The sequence below is a fragment of the Telopea speciosissima genome, unplaced genomic scaffold (genome assembly GCF_018873765.1).
Source record: "Telopea speciosissima isolate NSW1024214 ecotype Mountain lineage unplaced genomic scaffold, Tspe_v1 Tspe_v1.0017, whole genome shotgun sequence".
NCBI lineage: Eukaryota > Viridiplantae > Streptophyta > Magnoliopsida > Proteales > Proteaceae > Telopea > Telopea speciosissima.
In genome coordinates this window covers 109,668-129,983 of record NW_025317353.1, presented here as the reverse complement: position 1 = coordinate 129,983, position 20,316 = coordinate 109,668, and the positions used below count along the sequence as shown (strand labels likewise).

General features: G+C 41.0%; 1 protein-coding gene across 3 annotated transcripts in view; it reads right to left on the bottom strand.

Annotated features, from left to right (window-relative positions):
• The window catches only part of LOC122647289, a 99,003-nt gene that overhangs the window by 17,240 nt on the left and 61,447 nt on the right, over nt 1-20,316 (bottom strand). For 2 of the 3 annotated variants that reach the window (XM_043840706.1, XM_043840707.1), the window contains 7 exons: nt 6,693-7,253; nt 6,521-6,580; nt 6,054-6,397; nt 5,408-5,837; nt 3,044-3,511; nt 382-498; nt 75-196 (listed from right to left, as the gene is read on the bottom strand). In XM_043840706.1, the coding sequence (XP_043696641.1) occupies nt 75-196; nt 382-498; nt 3,044-3,511; nt 5,408-5,837; nt 6,054-6,397; nt 6,521-6,580; nt 6,693-7,253 (2,102 nt within the window). The remainder of the gene's footprint in view (nt 1-74; nt 197-381; nt 499-3,043; nt 3,512-5,407; nt 5,838-6,053; nt 6,398-6,520; nt 6,581-6,692; nt 7,254-20,316) is intronic. The other variant, XM_043840709.1, reaches the window with a different exon arrangement.

The following is a 20,316-nucleotide window of genomic DNA, read 5'->3' as shown; positions in this document are numbered from 1 at the left end:
GAATATTCAAGTTAGAAAAAATGAGAACAAAGTCGAAATATGAAGGAGCATCACAGAAACAAGAGGTCACTTACGGATTGGACTGGGTCATGGTTCCACTTAACCACTGTAGGGAAAGCAGTAATAACTCATGCAGCTCTGTTGCTGGAATGTCCTTTTCCACAACTTCCGCATTCTTGAGAAAAAATGATCCCGCCTGCAGGCAAAGTAGTGGGAAAAAAATATATTTAAGCAAATCTAAACAGTAAGAAAGACGTGATAATTTACAAAATTATCCTTAAAGCAAAATTGGCAGAACACATTATCAAAGAAAACTTGTCAACAAGATGATCTGCGGTCAACTGAAGTTATATATAGTAGCTAATTCAGTACACGCATGACCTGTAATGCAGGGAAGGAATATCTGAGAAAAAGTGTTTGGCAATGGCCCCATAATGCCGATCTCTCTTCAGGGACATCCCATAGGAATTCCTTCCATTCTGCTACCATTGCTTCAGCCTGAAACAAATAAGGAGCAACAGTAAACAATGGAACATCCAATCAGAGAAACGCCAATAATGCTAGGCTAAACAAATGTACAGAAAGATGACAGAGTTTTGAAACTGAAATTGTCAATGGCACATATTTGGTAGTGATTAGTTTTCCTACACACAAATTAGTTTAGGAACTCTTTTTTTCATTTTAGAAGTGAAACACCATATTGAGAAAAGCAAAAAGTAAAAGAACACAAAGGATATGGGCTGAAACAAACCAAAAGCCCAAAAAGTATTGACGCAATCAAACACGACTATACGGAAACTAAATACACCAACTTCTTGCTAGTTAGGTTGGACAACACAGAAGTTGGGACTGCTAGGATCACCACCAACTGCCGGGCCAGACAATCCATCCCATGATGACCTTCAATTGCCTGAGAATTGTTGATTGGTTGACTGCTGATTTGACAAGCCAGAGCATTCAAAATTTGAACCAGACAATCAAACCCATGTACACCAATAACTAATGGGGTTTAAACATAAAATGATAAAAAGAAATTTCAAAATGTTAAAAACAAGGACAATCCTGATTGAAAATACAGGAATCTTTCTACTTCAAAGGTTGAACCGTGCCAAAGATAGCTACAATGGGCACTTTCATGAATAACATTACCAATACTATTTCTTAAGTTCTATTTTCCCTCTTGTTTATTTAAATTGCAAACAGTCAGTCTGTTCGGACAGCCAACCACCAGTCCTGGACAACCAACAACTGTTCCAAGAACAATAAATGAAATACCCACAAAGGCAAGAAAGGAAAATAAACACCCACGGGAGAGTGTGTGATCCATCAGAAAATGAACATCATTTCCCTAATCACTCTAACAGTCTTACCATAACAGAGTAACAGACAAGTTCTGTAATCTCCACACAATATGCACCAAGCAGTCAACTGTAATTATATTTGCTAACACTGCCCACATGAAAATTAATTCACTTGGCATTTGATGATTCCACAAGTGTACATGAATATAGTTACAAAGAAATGTATGGCACAGTAGCACAAAGAGCAGGGGAAAAGGCACAGAAAATTAAGTGTATTCCTGCTGGAAAATTTATGAATTCAACAGACTAAACATTTTAAGATTTAGGAATCTAATAAATTCAGGGAGCCCACTTGAGTTTTGTTACAAGAATTTTGCTACTTCATGAAAGAAGGGGTGAAAACAGAATTTCCTTATATGGAATTGTCACAATAGGCAGATCCATACAGTTAATTCTGAATTGGTGTGTTGCAAACATCTTCCTAAATTACTTTGATGAATTTATTTCAGATGACTTGAGAAAACTCTTTGCGGGACTCTGTGGTTCATATTTCACACAACAGAGCCAACCCTGAAGCACTGGACAGAAAGTTATACTTTTGAATATTATATTAGAAAAAGCATACTTCACAGCTAAACTCAACTATGCCTTTTCCCAACTACATGTGATCAGCTACATGAATCCTGTTTTGCCATTCAACCCTGTTTAAAGCTCAATTTACTGTCAAACCAGGCATCCATATATTTTGTCACTACTTCTTACCAGTTAGTCTTCTGACTACCCTAGTCCTTTTAGCTCCTCTAATCTGCAAACATTCTTCTTTACTGCTGCATTTAATCACCTCCATAGTAAATACCCTAACCATCACATTTTCCATTCACAGTATTTTGGTGCATTGGAAGGAGAGGAATGCCCACAGTTTTGAGGCAAGGAAGGAATCAGCTGAGATGATTCCATCAAATGTCACAATGATAGTTTCTATCTGGAGGTCAGTTGTTCCAGAGTTTAGAGGTGTCAACAACTTTGGGTTATGGGGCAGATGGTTGAGTTTGCAAATGAATAGTTTTTGTTTAAGGGCAGGGTTTAGTTTCACCATGAATAGGAAGGAATCTTTTTGTAAAGGGGGTTAAATTTGTATTTCTAGTTGTAGGCCTACTATGGGTGTGTGGCTGGGTTTCAGTTCCTTACTGTATAGGTTATTTTCTTTTCGGAAACAAGTAAAATATTGGTTACCTTGGGACAGGGGGAGTAATCATCTTTCAGGGCCACCCCTAAATCACCTCTAATCTGTTCATTTCTCATAATCTCTCTAGTTTTGCCACTCATCCACCTTAACATCATCATTTTAGCTACACTTAATTTATTGATGTGTTGTTTCTTTGTTTCCTAACACTCAGCTACGTGCAACATCAGTGGCCTTATGGCTGTCCTGCAAAGTTTTCCGAGTTCTAATAGAATGTTTTTATCACATAAAATTCCATAAGCACTCCTCCACATAATCACCCAGTTGTAGTTCTATGATTAAAATCTTTCCCGATTTCCCCTTCTTTATTTAAAATGGAACCTAAATCTCTGAAACAATCACTCTATGGTAACACCCTATCATCAATCCTAACAACAAAATTTTCAATCTTACTTTTACTAAAGCTGCATTCCATATACTGTTTTAGTTCAAATTCTCTATTCAGAAATTTCCTCAACAGTGTTTCAAGATAACAACTTGGTGCTGTAAATCAAAATACCTGTGCTTCAGTAACATGGTGTACAACAGATTTCCAACGTCCACCGCTGGCCTCCAACTGCCTGGCCCAGTTACGTGCTTGTTCCCAGTGTCCAGTCTTTTCCAAAGCTGTCAGAAGTGAAGCATCATCCAGTGTTTCATTCCCTAGATATAGATCATCACCTTTGCGTAGTGAAGGCTCGGCTAGATTAATTTTCCAATAAAGTCGCCGAAAACATGCTGCAGCAGAACCTCCATCACCAAAATCAGTTGCAGCCAGGAGCTGTAGTAGGCACCTCTTTTCATATGCTGATGGGCATGTTGAAAGCATTGCATCAGCAGCTTTCACAGCAGTTGAGCTTATCCATGATGTTCCAATCTGCCCTTCTCTTCCTATGTTTGCTGACAAATGGAGAGATTCTTCCTTGATTCTGGCAGAAAATGACGCTAGATGTGCTGAAGCTTCAGAAAGGCGCATTTGTGAAAATGCCTACAGTCATCATAGGAAAGAATGAAAACCTAAATTGAAACAGTATCATAATTCCCCCCTTCCAATGATGATCCAAATAACTCAAAATGCAACTAAATTATAATAATCACCACCACAACAACGACAATACTTTTCTATTGTAAAAATGGACAATGCAGTTCCATTTGCAAACATAAATCCAGCTCTTCCAATTACTGTGCTCCACAAAATTTCTTGAAGGCATGTAGCACACATACAAACAAAATCTTCACAGATATCATTACCATTTATAAACAATAACAACAATTCAGCCTTATCCCAAAATCTTCACAGATACCATTAATAACTTAAATTACTTGGGAAACACAAAAGAGAATTAAAGTAATATTTTTCAAGAATAGCAATCCACTAGATACCTAATATTATCCTGTAACCTGATTTTCATGTAACCAATTGCTATTCTCCTATCTTCCACCAATGGAATCACATTGTTAACAAAAAGCAGCATTTCAATTTTCCACACAGTTGCATCAGAGGTATTTTACTATTTATTAATATAGCACCAGGAAGCCAAAGGATTCAGTTGTTACGAGCTAATTCTTGGGCCGCTTGCACTTGTCAAGATATGAGAGAAAATTGTTAAATTTTAAGCAATTGGATCACTTGGTTTGTTTAAATTATTTGAATTTTACAAATAGTTGCATCAAAGGTATTGTACTACCTATTAAAAGTACAAACTGATGGCAAAGGATTCAGATGTTATTGTCTTATTCTTGCACTGTTTTCAAAATCAAGTCATAGAAGACGGCTGAATCATTTCACAGGGTGTAATATTGTAATTTGCTCATGTCGTAGTGATTCTTTGGGATTTTGTGAGGGCGTAATATTGTAATTTGCTCATGTCTTAGTGATTCTTTGGGATTTTGTAAGGGTGTTATATTGTAATTTTCTCATGTCTTAGTGATTCTTTGGGATTTTTTTTTTCTGCGCTTACTGTTTTAGGTATTTATTACTCAGAAGTGAAGTTTATTGAGTACTAATGAAGTCTTAAAGCTATGTTAGGAGTCCAACATTATAAGGTTTAGTCCAGTATTTATAAAAATCAATGAGAACTGCGAGGAGCCAACCTTAGTACGAGAGGACTGGGTTGGGCCAACCTATGGTGTACCGGTTGTATCAAAGGATTTTGATAAAAGCTTCTTTCCCCAATGGTTCTACGATTTGTATGCTTTTGCAATAATAGAAAGACTCTTTCCCTCTAGGCATTGTTCATGGCCCCATGTATCAGATTTTATCTCCTACCTTACCTTCTTATATTTTTAAAGCCAAACTTCATCTTTGAGCCCTAGTTTATCTTATATTATTTTTCCCCTTTTTTTGCTAATCTATCTAAACCACATCCTCTCTTTTTCTCTTTGTGCTACATCCTAGGCGGTCTTTGCTACCACAATTCCTTTGTAGTTCGGACTTAGAGATGTAAAACCTTAGGCTGTATAACATCAACTTTTCCTTCTTTATTTTCCCTTTAGGGCAGGGGATTTGGAGGAAGCAGTAACAGGGGGGGGGGAAAGAGGGGAGATGGTTGTAAGTAGAACATACAAACTGTTTTTTTTTTCAGAGGGGGATGGGGAAGTAATGCAAAATAAGGAAAAGAAAGCGTAGATCATATATAGAAGATTATTCAAACATTAGATAAAAAGCTGGGTGTGGTTTTCCTAAGCAACATGATTTGGAACATGTTAACAAACCTGGAGAGCACATATGAAAGGCAAAATAGAACAAAATGGAAGAAACATCTTAAAGGCCCTCAGCAAAGGAAGAAACAGATGTTGTTATATATAGAAGATTATTCAAACATTAAATAAAAAGTTGGGTATGGTTTTCCTAAACAACATGATTTGGAACATGTTAACAAACCTGGAGAGCACGTATGACAGGCAAAAGAGAACAAAATGGAAGAAACATCTCAAAGGCCCTCAGCAAAGGAAGAAACAGATGTTGTTCACAAAGCACCGCTACCATCTTTGACAGAGAAGCAGGCCCTTCATCAGCATCAGTTGTAACCTTCATCTGTTTATCAACTAGGTGGTTTTTTTCCTCATCAGGAGTATTATCTTGAACAGAAGTTTCAAAAGCACCAGATGTACTAGAAGAGTTAGAAGGGGAAGCAACAGAGGGATCTACTGAGATTGGTTCTATCAGTCGCCTCCGTTTCGGGTTCCTTCGGTTGTAACGAAATGCTAGGGTTCTACTACCAGCTCGCAGTGAATTACTAGCTTCAACAGCTGCTCCAACATTGTTTGCAATTTGGGAAGCAATGTCATTCACCTTTATGGATGAGGTTTCCCTATAAAGAAAATTCCAGCAGTAAGAACTATAAGCAGAACTTGTATAAACATAAATCTAACAAGAATGAAAATAACACATTTATGCTTCAACCACACCAATTTGGGATTTTTTTTTTTTTTGGGGGGGGGGGTGGGGGGAGAGGGGGTTGGAATTGATCAGCAACAGCATGTAAGCCAATGAAATACAGGATGCATGTGAAAAGAGTGTCAAAAACAACCTTGCTGCTGTAATCTCCAACCAAACCATTAAGCATGATAGAGGAGATACATCTGGAAAGCACGATGCAATCATTGCCAAGAGAGACCATCGCAAATCTTTTGCTTTTATCAGAAGGGCATCTCCAGGATTTTTCTGTTTCTCACACTCTGCAAGAAGCCCAAAAAGTTCTACAGGATTCAGAATGTTGTCTTCAGTAGAGAAAGAAATTTCATTACTCCTTCCAGTGGAACAGGAAGCTGAATTTGATGAAGAGCTGGATTTTTTTCTCGTTGACTGCAAGCTTTTCAGGACTGTTAGTATGTGAATCTTTAGTCGTGGATCACTGAAATCCTTAGATGCCTGAAACATGACAAAGAATAAGGAAAGAGAAGTTACTCACTAAATCAGGACTAAGAAAAGACAATCAAGAGCAAAATTAGTTTGATTAATGTTTGTGATGGATAGAAAGGCTATCAAACTTACAACTTGAACAATTGAATCAAAAGGATATCCACCACCCTGAGCCTCTGCCAGAAACCCGACCTATCCGACAAAAAAAAAGAAAAGAATAATATCTTTAAGGCTCAAACACCTCCTAAAAAATAGTTAAGCTACATAATAATACAAATATATAGATAGAAGAGATTTAGAGTACCCAATCATTGTCCTTAGCAAGTGCAGCAAGGTATTTTGTACTTTGGGGAATCTGATGCATCTGACAAAAAGTTGTAACTAAATCCCAGTGCTGGCTTGCAGCTTTTTGTTGAGATCTGTACTCAGTCCCATTACCATTGCCACTTAACAACCAAGATCCACAAGTTTTACCATCAACCATCAAAGGCAGACTTGCCCTTTCCAAATGCTGTAAGACAGCCATCAAAGCTCGCAAAGGATTTTTGTAACCTGTTCTACTTTTCGCGTTCTTCTGTTTCATGGTGCTAGCAATATCACTATGCAGGTAATCATCCGCCAATGCTTGAGCGAGAGAGCCTGCAATACCACCTTCATGGGATACTACATGAAATGCAGAACCCTTCGGAGAAAGATGCTTGGAATGTTCATTATAATCATTGGACTCGTAAAAAGAAGAAATGCGTCTCAAGGCTGCAATTTCTACACGAAGCATGCTAGCAGATAAGCCACAAAGCTCCAAGAGGAATGTACATGAAGAAACCAATACAGAATCCTCAAAGTGCACGATAGCTAGTGGCACGACCTGAAGTTGGAACCAGACCAAAAGAAAATTTTGAGCGGATAGTGTTGGCACTATGAACAAAGAGATTTAAGACAATTATTTTCATTAACAAGAAAGAGAACTCAGAATGCCAAAGCAGCTGAGAGCAGTAAACAACATATGGGAGCAAACATATACTACAATAGCAAAGCTTGACTTGCAAAATGTCATGACTGATGACAATGTCACACTACTTAGCTATCGTTACTGTTATTACTACTACAACTGCTTCTGTTGCAGCCACTATTACTACTATTACTATCTTCATCGGCGGAAGAAGCACCACTGAGTGATTTTTCATGACCAGCAGATTAGGTATGGCTTTGTTATCCATGCTACAAAGGCCTAAATATCTTCCACGTAGAAGCTTATTCCGCTCCCAAATTTTAGGGAACTGTTGTCAATGTCTTCCGTGACTCATTTCATAAGTTCCAGGACAGAAGCATTAGACCATTGGGCACAATTTTGGTCAAGATTTGAACAGTTGGCAAAATGTTCAACACAGTGGGCCATATGACCGAGTTTGGCCTTGAAATTTGACAGATGTTCAATCCAGATGACCCCATGGTTCGAGAACTCGCGAGATCTCGGTTTTTTGATAAATCAAGTTGAGTTCCCATATGATTTTAAAAATTACACTATCTCGGTCGAGTTCTTGGGTAACTCGAGATCTCAGGTCAACCCAGAACTCGACCCATCTACCTCTTTAAAACTTACCTAACTCAACAGAACTCGACATATCTCAGTCGAGTTCTGTCCAAAGGCCATTTTCTTCCCCATTTGAAGCTCCTTCTTCATTTTATCTATGGATTTCAAGTTCTGACCTTCGGGAGAGTTGAATCAGCCGCACATTTGAAGGATTCAGCTACACATCTTCAAGTGGTATATTATGTGCAAAACTATACCAACACTATGACATGGGAATTCTATATGGATCGTGTTGGGACTGAATACATTAACATATCACATTTTATGTAAAATTTGTTTAAAGATTGACGTATTATACACTTTAACATTTCTAATGCTTATTTAAGTTATTTTAAGAACATTAATTGAATGTTTTGATTGCTTTCTATTACTAAATTATGTGTAGAGTAGGGTATTTTAGTACGTCATCGCCTACCAACCTATAGTCCGAAGTGAAACTCATATTTGGACTTTGTTTTTGCAAAATCTGATAGTGTCATTGTGTTTAAATGGCCTAAAATAGGCTGCATACCAAGTTTCAGACCCAAACTAGGTTTAAAACCCACCAAGTTGACGTTTTGAGTCGGAAAAAAAAAATGCACCAACTCGGCTAGATCTTGACTCGACTCGGTTTTTCCAAGGGCCAAGTTGGTACTGAATTCCGAGTTTTAGTACCTTGGATGACCCCCCATCAATCCATAATGCAGGATAGCACAAACCTAACCCTCATGTAGGAATAGCATAATAGGGCCTGCTGACAGTGACCAGGAGCTACAGAAAAATAATACGTCATTGCTCGGAACAGTTTCTTATCGGATACCAGAATCCATGATTATACAGATAATCAGATCTCAAGATTAATAAGATAATTTCAGAGAACAAGGGAAAAAAAGAACTACAAGAGAAGTATGATACTCTGGAATCTGTTGTCTACAACCCTAGAGACTTGAGTCAAATTCTCAAGCGGATCAGGCGTATCTATTGAAAACAGAAACAACTTTCTCAGAAGGAAATAACGCTGCAATTTTATCAAAATCAGGTCTGAAGAGTATGGATATATAAACCAGTAACAGAATACTGAGTGGAAACAAAATTTGGATGCAATCTGATCACAGAAGTGATTGATAATAATGAACAGATCAGCAAAAACATAGCGAAAAACAGAGAACCACCTATACGAGAAAGGGAGCCACAGATCTGACTTAATTAACTGAAAATTAAACACTGAGATAACAAGAACAAAAGAAAATAAGAAACACCGTAGGAAACTAGGAATCCAAGTTAGAGATGCCTTAGCCTGTACATAAATCCATCTATACCAGAATGAATCCACATGGCATGAGCAAAATATAAATTGTCTTGCTTCAATAATGAGATTTGTATGCCCAATAGCCAGGGTATATAAGACTATAAATACATACAGAACTCTAAAAATCTGACTACTACAATGACAATAACTTGCCTAATCTTAATACAATTCAAACCACAAACTCACTTGATCAATAGTAGGCTGCAAAGAGCATATTTGAATACAATAAATCTTAAAATCCTAATGAAACTAGAACCAAACAACCAATTTGATTTAAAAAAAAAAGAGTTGAATCCCATAACTCTAACTTGTATTTATCGTATTGTTACAACCGTTTACCCTAAAAGCTCAAGCTATTAACTAAGGGAACAACAATGTATATCAACACCCCCCGCATGTGCAGGGTTGTACACACTTGACACACACTCATGCAAAACACCATCACTTGCCACCAAGGGGAGAATGTATCAGGGAACCCCGTGCACTTCACAGGTATCGAATATTCGACCTCCCTGCTCTGACACCATGTTACAACCGCATATCCTAAAAGCTTGAGCTGTTAAGTAAGAGCAACAAGAATGCATATCATAGTTGTCAAGGCGGCTAGGCAACACAAGGCAGTCGAGGGGGGGGGGGGGGAACCAAGGCGACGCCTTGACAGCTCCAATGTATATCAACAATTATAGGCACATTAAAGAAGCCCGTTGAAAATAAAACCCATCAGACCAAATGGCACATAACATAATAATCCACTGCAAAACTCACTTTGTCTAAAACAAGCCCTCTTTGATTTTCCCGCATCAACCCAATATTTAGAATCATCACATCAGCCCTCCATAAATTTGATGGCTCAAAATAAATGGGGAAAATCCACTAGATTGAGAGCCATATGGTTGCCATAGGAAACATAATTCAACGTGTACACAAAGTAAGGGATGCTCTATTTATCCAGCAGTCAAATTGACCCTATCAGCCCCATGCGTGGCTCAAAAAGGCTTCCAGATAAGGAAACTCTTTTGCTTATATTACTACTATTACTGCTGCTAGTCTGCTACTACATGCACTACTATTTCCTTAATTTCCAGCAGTAAGAAATCAAACAAGATATCTGTTCATAATATAAAATAAAATAAGAAAAGCCTTATTTAGAAGAAATCTCCGGACAACACACCTAGTGTGCCATGTGGAAGGGTGATGTGGCAAATCCTCAACCAATGGATATCTAAGAAATGGTATGGAATGGCCATGTGTAAAATTTTACTCACATTGGAGATGACACAAGGCAGAACTAGGCATGCCATCAAGGAAAACTCTCATGAACAACTACTCCCACAAAATAAACCGTAAGAGAAGGATATTGCAGTAAAGCCACTGCAACATCGAACACATGTGTTGAGAACCGTGGGATTGGAATATTGTCACTTTACCTTAGGTTATTTAGGGTTTTATTATTTTTCCCTGTTTTACCTTTTTACCCCTTGGGTTGTAATTCTTATTATAATTTATAAATAGAGTAAAACTCTGTCATTAATGACAAGTCACTTCATTCTCATTCTCTGATTCTGAACTTGGAATCAGAGCCCAAAACCCTAGAAAGTTTTTTTCATTCTTTGCGCTACTCTACACCACCATCGTCACCGCCCATTGGAGGCAGCTGCCTCCTCGTCTAGCATAGTAGGCAACTTCTGAACCATGCACTGCTAGCTTCTTTACTACGCCTACCTTCCGCTACCACGACCACTTTTTGGATCTCCTTTTTGCAGCGGCGCTCCCCCCTCAGCCACGCCTCTCTCTGTCGCGGTCTCTCGCTGGGCCTCTCCTCTTTTCCCGCCGCGATTTCCATTGCCATGCTTCTCCCACCATGAGTCACGCCATATTGGTCGCTTCTCACAGCGCTGCCGCCGCGACCACTTGTCGTCGTGCCTTTCTCCGCCGTGATTCACATTGTCGTGCCACCATCTACTGGCCACCCTGCGGTGCTGCCGCCGCGACTCCGTTGTCGTGCCTCCTGTCCGCCGGCCCTCATCTCTTGCCAGTGTCGCCACAACCTTCAAGGTCGTCCTCTGCCCGCGGCTACTTCCCTCTGCACCTCTCCCACCAGTGCTACCCTGTTTTTTTTGTCAATGTGATACTCCTCTTCTTTGAGTATCATGGGTGATGAAAATACTAGTGTGACCTCAACCAGTATAACTGAGGTGGCTCCACTTGGTCGTTCTAGTAGCTCCGCCGGCCATCACACTCTCCAACTTGGCCCCATCAAATTCAATGTGCAGAACTATCTTACCTGGTCCCATGCAAGCATTCTCACTCTATGAGGCCACAATTACTTTGATCTAGTTACAGGTGATACTCTCAAGCCTACAGACCCTACTACAACTACTACATGGATGTCTAATGACGCTTTGATCATGTCTTTTCTCATTAACTCCATGGAGCCCTTTGTTAGTCCCAACTTTGTCCACTTCAATTCTGCCAAGGACCTTTGGGATGCAGTTTGTTAGACTTATTCAATGGAAGGGAATTATGCCCAAATATATGAGATACAGCGTCAGGTTTGCAATACAACTCAGAGAGAGCTTTCTCTTACTGACTATCACTCTACCCTGACCAATCTTTGGCACCAGTTGGACTTCTATCACCCCATTCCTATGGTACATTCTAATGACATTGGTACTTCCAGAAGGAGAGAGAAATGGAACGGGTATATGATTTTTTAATTGGCTTGATCCCCAAGTTTGATCAAGTTCGACTATAGATATTAGGACAAGACACCTTTCCTACTCTTCTTCAGGCATATAATTTGGTTTAATCTGAGGACCGTCGTCAGACTGTTATAATGCCTCCTGCTACCCCTGTTCGGTCAGCCTTGCTCACTACATCACCTGCGCCTCCCTGCAGATTCATCCAAGGTTTCTCCATCTACACGAGAACCTGTGAAGTGTGATTATTGTGGTCGCCCTCGACATACCAGGGATACTTGTTGGAAACTTCATGGGTGCCCCAAGAATGGACGCAACTCTAACAGGGAAGCACTCGTTCCTAGGCAAATCTCTCTAAAGCAACCGATACTGGCGCTGCTCCTTTTACTGTAACACCCTTCTCTCTGGATCAAATGGCTGCCCTCCAAAAGTTGGTGACATAAATGACTACTAGCCCTTCTTCTTCTGTCTCCAACCTTGCCCAGTCAAGTAATTTCCATGTCTCTTCTACCAGCCCCTAATGGTTAATCGACTCTGGTGCTACTGATCATACTACTAGTAACTCAAAGGCCTTCCATACCTATTATCCCTACTCTGTCCGAGATAAGGTACGTATAGCCGATGGGTCTATGTCCTCCGTTTTAGGTAAAGGTTTTGTTTTATGCTCTCCTCATCTCTCTCGTTCTTCTGTTCTACATGTCCTTAAACTATGTGTTAATCTATTATCCATCTATCGTTTAACCAGTGAATTGAATTGATCTGTTCATTTTTTCTCCACTCATTGTGTTTTTCAGGACCTGGTGACGAGCGCTACGATTGGGTATGGCCGGGTCCGTGATGGTCTCCACTACTTAGAATCCACACCAACCGGTTCACTCCCTTCTTTAGCTCACACCCTCCGTTCTGATAGCGCCCTGACCAAGCTTCATCACTGGCATTGCCGTTTGGGACATCCTTCTTTTCATATTTTCGTTATACGTTTCCGGATTTAGTAAAAATTTGTAGTTTGGAACAGTTAAATTGTGACATGTGTAAATTTGCTAAACACATTAGAAACTCTTATCTTATTAGTGATACTCATAGTGATGTTCCATTTTCAATTATTCATTATGATATATGGGTTCCCTCCAGGACCGTTGATTGTAATGGTTTTCGTTGGTTTATTACCTTAATTGATAATTGTACACATCTCACATGGGTTTGTCTATTACACAATAAGTTTGATGCCTTCCCTTGCTTTTAGTCTTTCCATGCCATGCTTAGGACTCAATTTATTGCTACCATTAGAGTTCTTTGTAGTGATAATGATTTAGAATATGTTGCTCATGGTTTTCAGCAGTACCTTTCTTCTCATGGGATCCTTTCCCAAACTTAGAGTGTCCGAACACTTGAATAGAATGGCATCCCTGAATGGAAAAACCGTCATCTTTTAGATGTAACCCGTGCTTGATGTTTACTACGGGTGTCCTGAAACATTATTGGGGCGATGCTGTTCTTACCGCAGCCTACCTTATTAATAGGGCTCCCTCGAGTGTCCTCAATTTTAAGACACTTCTCTCCTTTCTCCCTGACCCTACTATTGCCTCCTCCATTCCATCCAAAATATTTGGGTGTGTTTGTTTTGCCCACAATTCCTCCTCTACCTGCTCTAAGTTGGATCCTCGAGCTCTTCGGTATATTTTCCATGGTTATTCAGCATCCCAGAAGGGTTATAAGTGTTATCACCCTCCCTCTCGTTGTCTCTATGTTACCATGGATGTCGCCTTTCATGAATCAGAACCCTATTTTACGTCACCTCTTCAGGGGGAAAGTCTTGAGGAAGAGCTGTCTTCTACACCTGTTGTTCCCTTGGTTATTGATAGTTTACCAAATCAGGGGAGCTTTCTTTGGAGCCTATTACTGACAGCGGTAAAGGGGAGAGTTTGGTTCACTCTGTTCCTAATCCGGGCGTGATAACTTACACTCGGAGTAGATTCAAGGACAAAAGGGACCATGAACGACCAACCATTGCCCAATGCGATACAGTCACCAGATTTGCCCTCACCATCAGGTAATATTGTTCCTACTATTCCTACTTCTGATAATGTGTCTAATCTTGCTCTACATGATGACCGTCCTATTTCTTATAATTCTTTATCACCTTCCTATCGGGTTTTTGTTTCTTCCTCATATGTTGTGTCAATTCCACAGGATTGGAAAGAAGCCATCAAAGATCCAAAATGCAAGGCTGCCATGCTAGAAAAAATGCAGGTCCTGCATAAAGATAGTACCTGTAAACTTGTTCCTCGCCCTAAAGGGAAGAAGTTGGTTGGATGCAAATGGGTATTTACGGTCAAACATAAAGCAAATGGCACTGTTGAGAGATACAAGGCACGTTTGGTTACAAAAATTTTCACCCAAACCTATGGGATCGACTACCAAGAAACCTTTACCCCTATAGCAAAGATGAATTCGGTGAGAGCTTTAATGTCCTGTGCTGCCAATTTGGGTTGGGATCTGCAACAATTGGATGTCAAAAATGCCTTCTTGAATGGGGATCTTGAATAAGAGGTCTACATGGACCCGCCTCCTGGTTTCTCCCCATCTGTTGATGGTCATGTTTGCAAGCTAAAAAAGTCTCTCTATAGTCTTAAGCAATCCCCTAGGGCCTGATTTGGTTGTTTTTTGAAAGCAATGCAGAAGTTTGGTTATCGACAGAGTCAAGCGGACCATACCTTGTTTGTGAAGAGAGTTGGAACTCTAATTACAGCCCTTATCCCAGCAAAAGTAAGTTTTGGACCTTCTCCAGGAAACCGGCATGTTGGGTTGCAAGCCTGCAAATTCTCCTATTGAAGTTAACCATCAGATGTAGTGACATGGGCAACCCTGTAGACCGAGGGCAATACCAGAGACTTGTTGGACGGCTGATTTACCTATCACACACTAGACCTAATATTGCCTACTTTGTAGGAATCATTAGTAGGTTTATCAATGAACCCAGGACATCTCATCTTGAGACAGTGCATTGTATACTGAGGCATTTAAAATCTGCCCTGGGAAAGGAATTCTCTTCTTCAACAATGGGAACTTAAGGCTGGAAATGTTCACAGATGCCGATTGGGCTGGATCCATTGATGATAGCCGATCCACCTCTGGTTATTGTTCCTTCCCTGGAGGTAATCTTGTCACCTGGCGTAGCAAGAAGTAGTCTGTAGTCTCTCGCTCCAGTGCGGAAGCCGAATGCTATGGCTCAAGGAATCTATGAACTCATGTGGCTCAAAGGATTATTGAGTGATTTGGGTACTATTTCTGAAGATCCTATGCGCCTTTACTGTGACAACAAGGCTGCCATCAGTATCGCTCACAATCCAGTCCAGCATGACAGAACAAAGCATGTTGAGATTGATAGACACTCCATCAAAGAAAAGCTTGAACAAGGAGTCATCTGCATTCCATTTGTTAGTGATGTAAACTGGCTGTCTAAAACCAGCCGCAGGTGTAGGGATTCTTCCCTACACCAGCCTAAGTAACCATCGGGTAGGTGTAGGGATGAATCCTTCATCCCTACACTAGCAACAATCGTGGGGATTTTTAGTATTTGTTTTATTTTTATTGAGTTGTAATCTAATTAGGATTCCTAGTGCAAATCTGAATCCTAATTAGAAGTCCTAAGTCCTAGTTAGCATTCCTATTTTGAGTCCTAGTCCTAGTTGGCATTCCTATTTCTATTTTGAGTCCTAGTCATAGTTAGGATTTATTTTATGTCCAGCCTTGAAGGCTATATAATGTAAAGAGCTCCATTGAGCCCCCCCACGATTTAATGAAGAAGATTATTGCTTTAATGCATTCCACTGTCCCGAGATAGGCTATGAAGGTGAGGCTGAGATAGCCTTCACTAGTTCACGCTTTCTCTCCTTCGAGTGCATTCAAGTTTGTCAAGTTTGTTGCTGCCGATTGTGTGAAGGTTCAAAGATTAGTTACTCAGATCTGTTCTCAGTCCAAGGATCCATCCAACACAAGTAAGCTTTCATCCCAACCCCTTAACCCTTCTTCTCCTATCCGTACCATCAAACCCTAACTCCATTAACCCTAACCCTCGCTTCATCTAATCCTCCATTCTCGCCCTAACCGATTGCATTATACCCAAGCGATTCTGTTCTGGTTTTAGTTGGATTGACATCCATCCGGAATTACATTATTTGGTATCAAAGCCTAGCTATGGGTTCTCCAAAATCAAGTGATCCAACCACTCTACAAAGAATCGGCTGAGATAGTCAAGGTTTTATCTAAGATGTGAAGACCATCAAGCAACAAGTTGATGTACTGTCACAACAAGGTCCTACCGCACCTCCACAAAGAATATCACAAATCAAGCTGCGCTTCATACACTAACAACCGACATCCACGTAGGTTACCACGAGGGTTCCCACACTACGGATAACACAGATCAATAACAATTCTACCTATGAAGAAGATGAAGATCACGATGGAAATCGGTATTACCGTGATGATAAGCATAAGGTAAAATGGATCTCAAGGAATATAACGGGAAACATGACCCTATTGCATTCCATGACTGGTTGAGTGCTCTAGATGACTACTTCAAGTGGTTTCGGTTGTCAAGACCGAAAGATGCAGCTGGCCACGACTAAGTTAATCGAGGAGCCGAGAGATTGGTGGCGTACACATGAAGACAAGGTTGATCCGTCGTCACATGGAACCAATTACTTGGGCAGCTATGAAAGAGATTCTCAAAGAGAAGTACTTACCTCCTTCTTATCGTAGGCGTTTGCATGATCAACCGAACACTATACGACAAGGTACCTTAACAGTTGAGGAGTATATTGATAAATTCAATGACTTACTCTCACGTATGGGTGTAGATGAGAATGATGACCAGCTTATATCCCGTTTCAAGTTGGGATTGAGGGTTGACATTAAAGACAAGATAGGCGTGGTTGAAATATATAATTTGAATCACTGTTTTGAAAAGGCCATGGATGCTGAAGATCTAATCAAGGCTGCCCCGCGAAGATTCACACCGCAGTCCGGTGATATTAGGAGAACCTTTACTCCTAACAAATCTAGTGGTTTCCCTACCCGAGCTCCACCAACTACAGAGGAAAAGGGTAAGGCCCCCATGGGTAGTCAAACACCTAACAAGTGTTTCCATTGCCAACAAGATGGTCATTATGCAAGGTACTGCCTCCAAAGAGGGAAGTCCAATTCAGTGATTGCAGCCATGGAAACTAGTCCAGATGTCCAAGTTTGTGACCCACAGTTTAATGACAATTGGGCCGTTAATGCTGCTCTTGAGGGAGAAGACTATGATGATACTTTGGAAGACGAAATTTATGAGGTAAATGTAGTAACTCGCATTCTAGTTGCCGAATCTAAAGGAGAGGACTGGCGTCGACATTGCATCTTTTATACACTGATGGATAGCGGGACAGCAACAGCACAAGTGATCGTGGACAGCGGTAGTTGTGTCAACGTGGTTTCCAAAGCTTTTGTCATTGAAGAGAAGCTTAAAGCTGAACCTCACCCACAACCATACAAGGTATCCTTACTTAATAATGATACTTTAGAGGTTAATCAGCGATGCTCAGTGCCACTCAAGATTTCTGGTTACGAGGAGAATGTCTGGTGCGATATAATTCCTATGATTCTGACTGATGTCTTACTTGGGAGACCATGGATGTATGATAACAATGTATTGACGGGAGGTACAAAAAATCAGTGTTTCTTTGACTTCAAAGGGAAACCACTGGTTCTCAACCCCCTCACTGTACCATTGATGAGGCCAAGGCTTAGAGCTGCCCAGCTGAAGCGACAACAGGTCTTGAAAACTATTGACAATAGACAGCCAATAAAAGGAGGGTCAAGCAGCAAGGCACCACACGCTAGTACTAGTACTACTAAAGCACAACCCTTGGAGCAACGAATTCTGTCCCTGCCTCACCGAGAATTCCTTACTACAAGTGAAGAGACAGGGTTGATACTAGCCCTGGTCACAAGAGCAGTGTCACCAACCCCTACCACTATTCATCCCAAATCCATAAAAGATCTGCTTGATGATTTCTCAGATCTACTACCAAACGATCTTCCAGATGAGCTACCTCCTATGAGGGATATTCAGCATGCCATTGATCTAGTACCAGGTTCGGTGCTACCAAACCTGCCCACTTATCGTCTCAGCCCTACTGAGCATGCCAAGCTCAAGAGACAAGTAGATGACCTGATTCGCAAGGGGTTTATTGTTGAGAGCATGAGCCCATGTGCTGTTCCAGCATTACTTACTCCAAAGAAAGATGGTACATGGAGGATGTGTATTGATAGCAGGGCAATAAACAAGATCACCGTCAAATACAGGTTTCCTATTCCAAGACTTGACGACATGTTAGACATGCTCACAGGTGCTTCCATCTTTTCGAAGATTGACTTAAAGAGCGGATATCATCAGATTCGGGTCCGCCCAGGAGATGAGTGGAAGACTGCTTTCAAGACAAAGGATGGTCTATATGAATGGAAGGTGATGCCTTTCGGTCTCACAAATGCTCCAAGCACCTTCATGCGTGTAATGACACAGGTACTTCGTCCATTCATCGGTAAGTTTCTTGTGGTTTACTTTGATGACATTCTTATCTACAGCCACACCACCGAGGAGCATCTCGATCATCTAAAGCAAGTGATGAGAGTGTTACGTATAGAGAAACTCTTCATCAACCTCAAAAAGTGTTCTTTTATGTTACCTAAGGTTATCTTCCTTGGGTTTATTATATCTTCAGCCGGGGTTGAAGCTGATCCGGAGAAAGTGCAAAGCATAGTCAATTGGCCAGTGCCACACACCTTGACAGAGGTTAGGAGTTTCCACGGCCTAGCATCTTTTTATCGGCGTTTTATTCGGAACTTCAGCGGCATCATGGCACCCATTACTGAGTGCATGAGAGAAAGTAAGGGCAAATTCCAGTGGACACCGGCTGCTACCAAAGCATTTTCCTTGATCAAGCAAAAGATGACCGAGGCACCTGTTCTACGGCTCCCAAACTTTGATGTCATATTTGAGGTGGCTACAGATGCATCCCATGTTGGGATTGGAGGAGTTCTCATGCAATCAAATCATCCCATTGCCTTCTATAGTGAGAAACTCAACGACGCTAAGCGGCGTTATTCTACCTATGATTTGGAGCTTTATGCAGTGATCTAGATTATAAAGCATTGGAGACACTACCTTGTGGGCAAAGAATTTATTCTATACTCTGACCATGAGGCCCTTAAGTATCTCCATTCTCAGTGATCCATAAGCAGCCGCCATGCTAAATGGATCGCCTATCTCCAGGAGTTTCATTTCGTTCTGAAGTACAAGGCAGGCAAAGAGAACCAGGTCGCTGATGCTCTAAGTCGGAAAGTTCTCACCCTATCCACCTCTTTTACTCACAGCACAGGCATCGAACATATCAGAGATGAGTACACAGCTGATGTTGATTTTTCCCCCATTCATACTACATTATAGCAAGGCGGAACTGATGCCAAATACTCCCTACGTGATGGATATCTCTTCTTCGGGACACGCCTATGTATCCCTAACACATCCTTTCGGCAGCACCTCATTAGGGAACTACATGGCGGTGGCATGGGAGGGCATTTTGGCATTAGCAAGACATATGTTGCAGTTGCTGATTTGTATTATTGGCCACATCTTCAGCGTGACGTCCAATAGGTGATTCAGCGTTGTCGAGATTGTCAGCTTGCCAAGGGTGATAAGCAAAACACGGGCCTCTACACACCTCTTCCAGTGCCTCATGCACCCCGGTTACATATCAGCATGGATTTCGTTCTCGGCCTCCCATCTACACGGGAGCGTCATGACTCTATATTTGTGGTGGTGGACAGGTTTTCGAAAATGGCTCATTTCATTCCCTGTCGGAAGACATTTGATGCCAGTCACATCGCCAAGCTCTTCTTCAAAGAGGTCGTACGTATTCATGGGCTACCCGAGTCTATTGTTTCTGATCGTGATGTCAAATTCACTAGCTATTTTTGGAAGACCTTGTGGATGAAGACCAATACCAAGCTGAAGTTCTCCACCGCCTTTCATCCTCAGACAGATGGGCAGACTGAAGTGGTTAATCGCAGTTTAGGCAATCTCCTCCGATGTCTTGTTCGTGATCATGCGAAAGATTGGCCTTCTGTCCTTGATATTGCCGAGTTCGCGTACAATAGTTCTGTCAATCGGACCACTGGCCGTACTCCATTTGAGATTTTTTGGGTTTGCAACCCAAGCGCCCCGTCGGAGACGAATGTTTTTGAGAAGGGGGAGTTGATGTAAACCGGCTGTCTAAAACCAGCCGCAGGTGTAGGATTCTTCCCT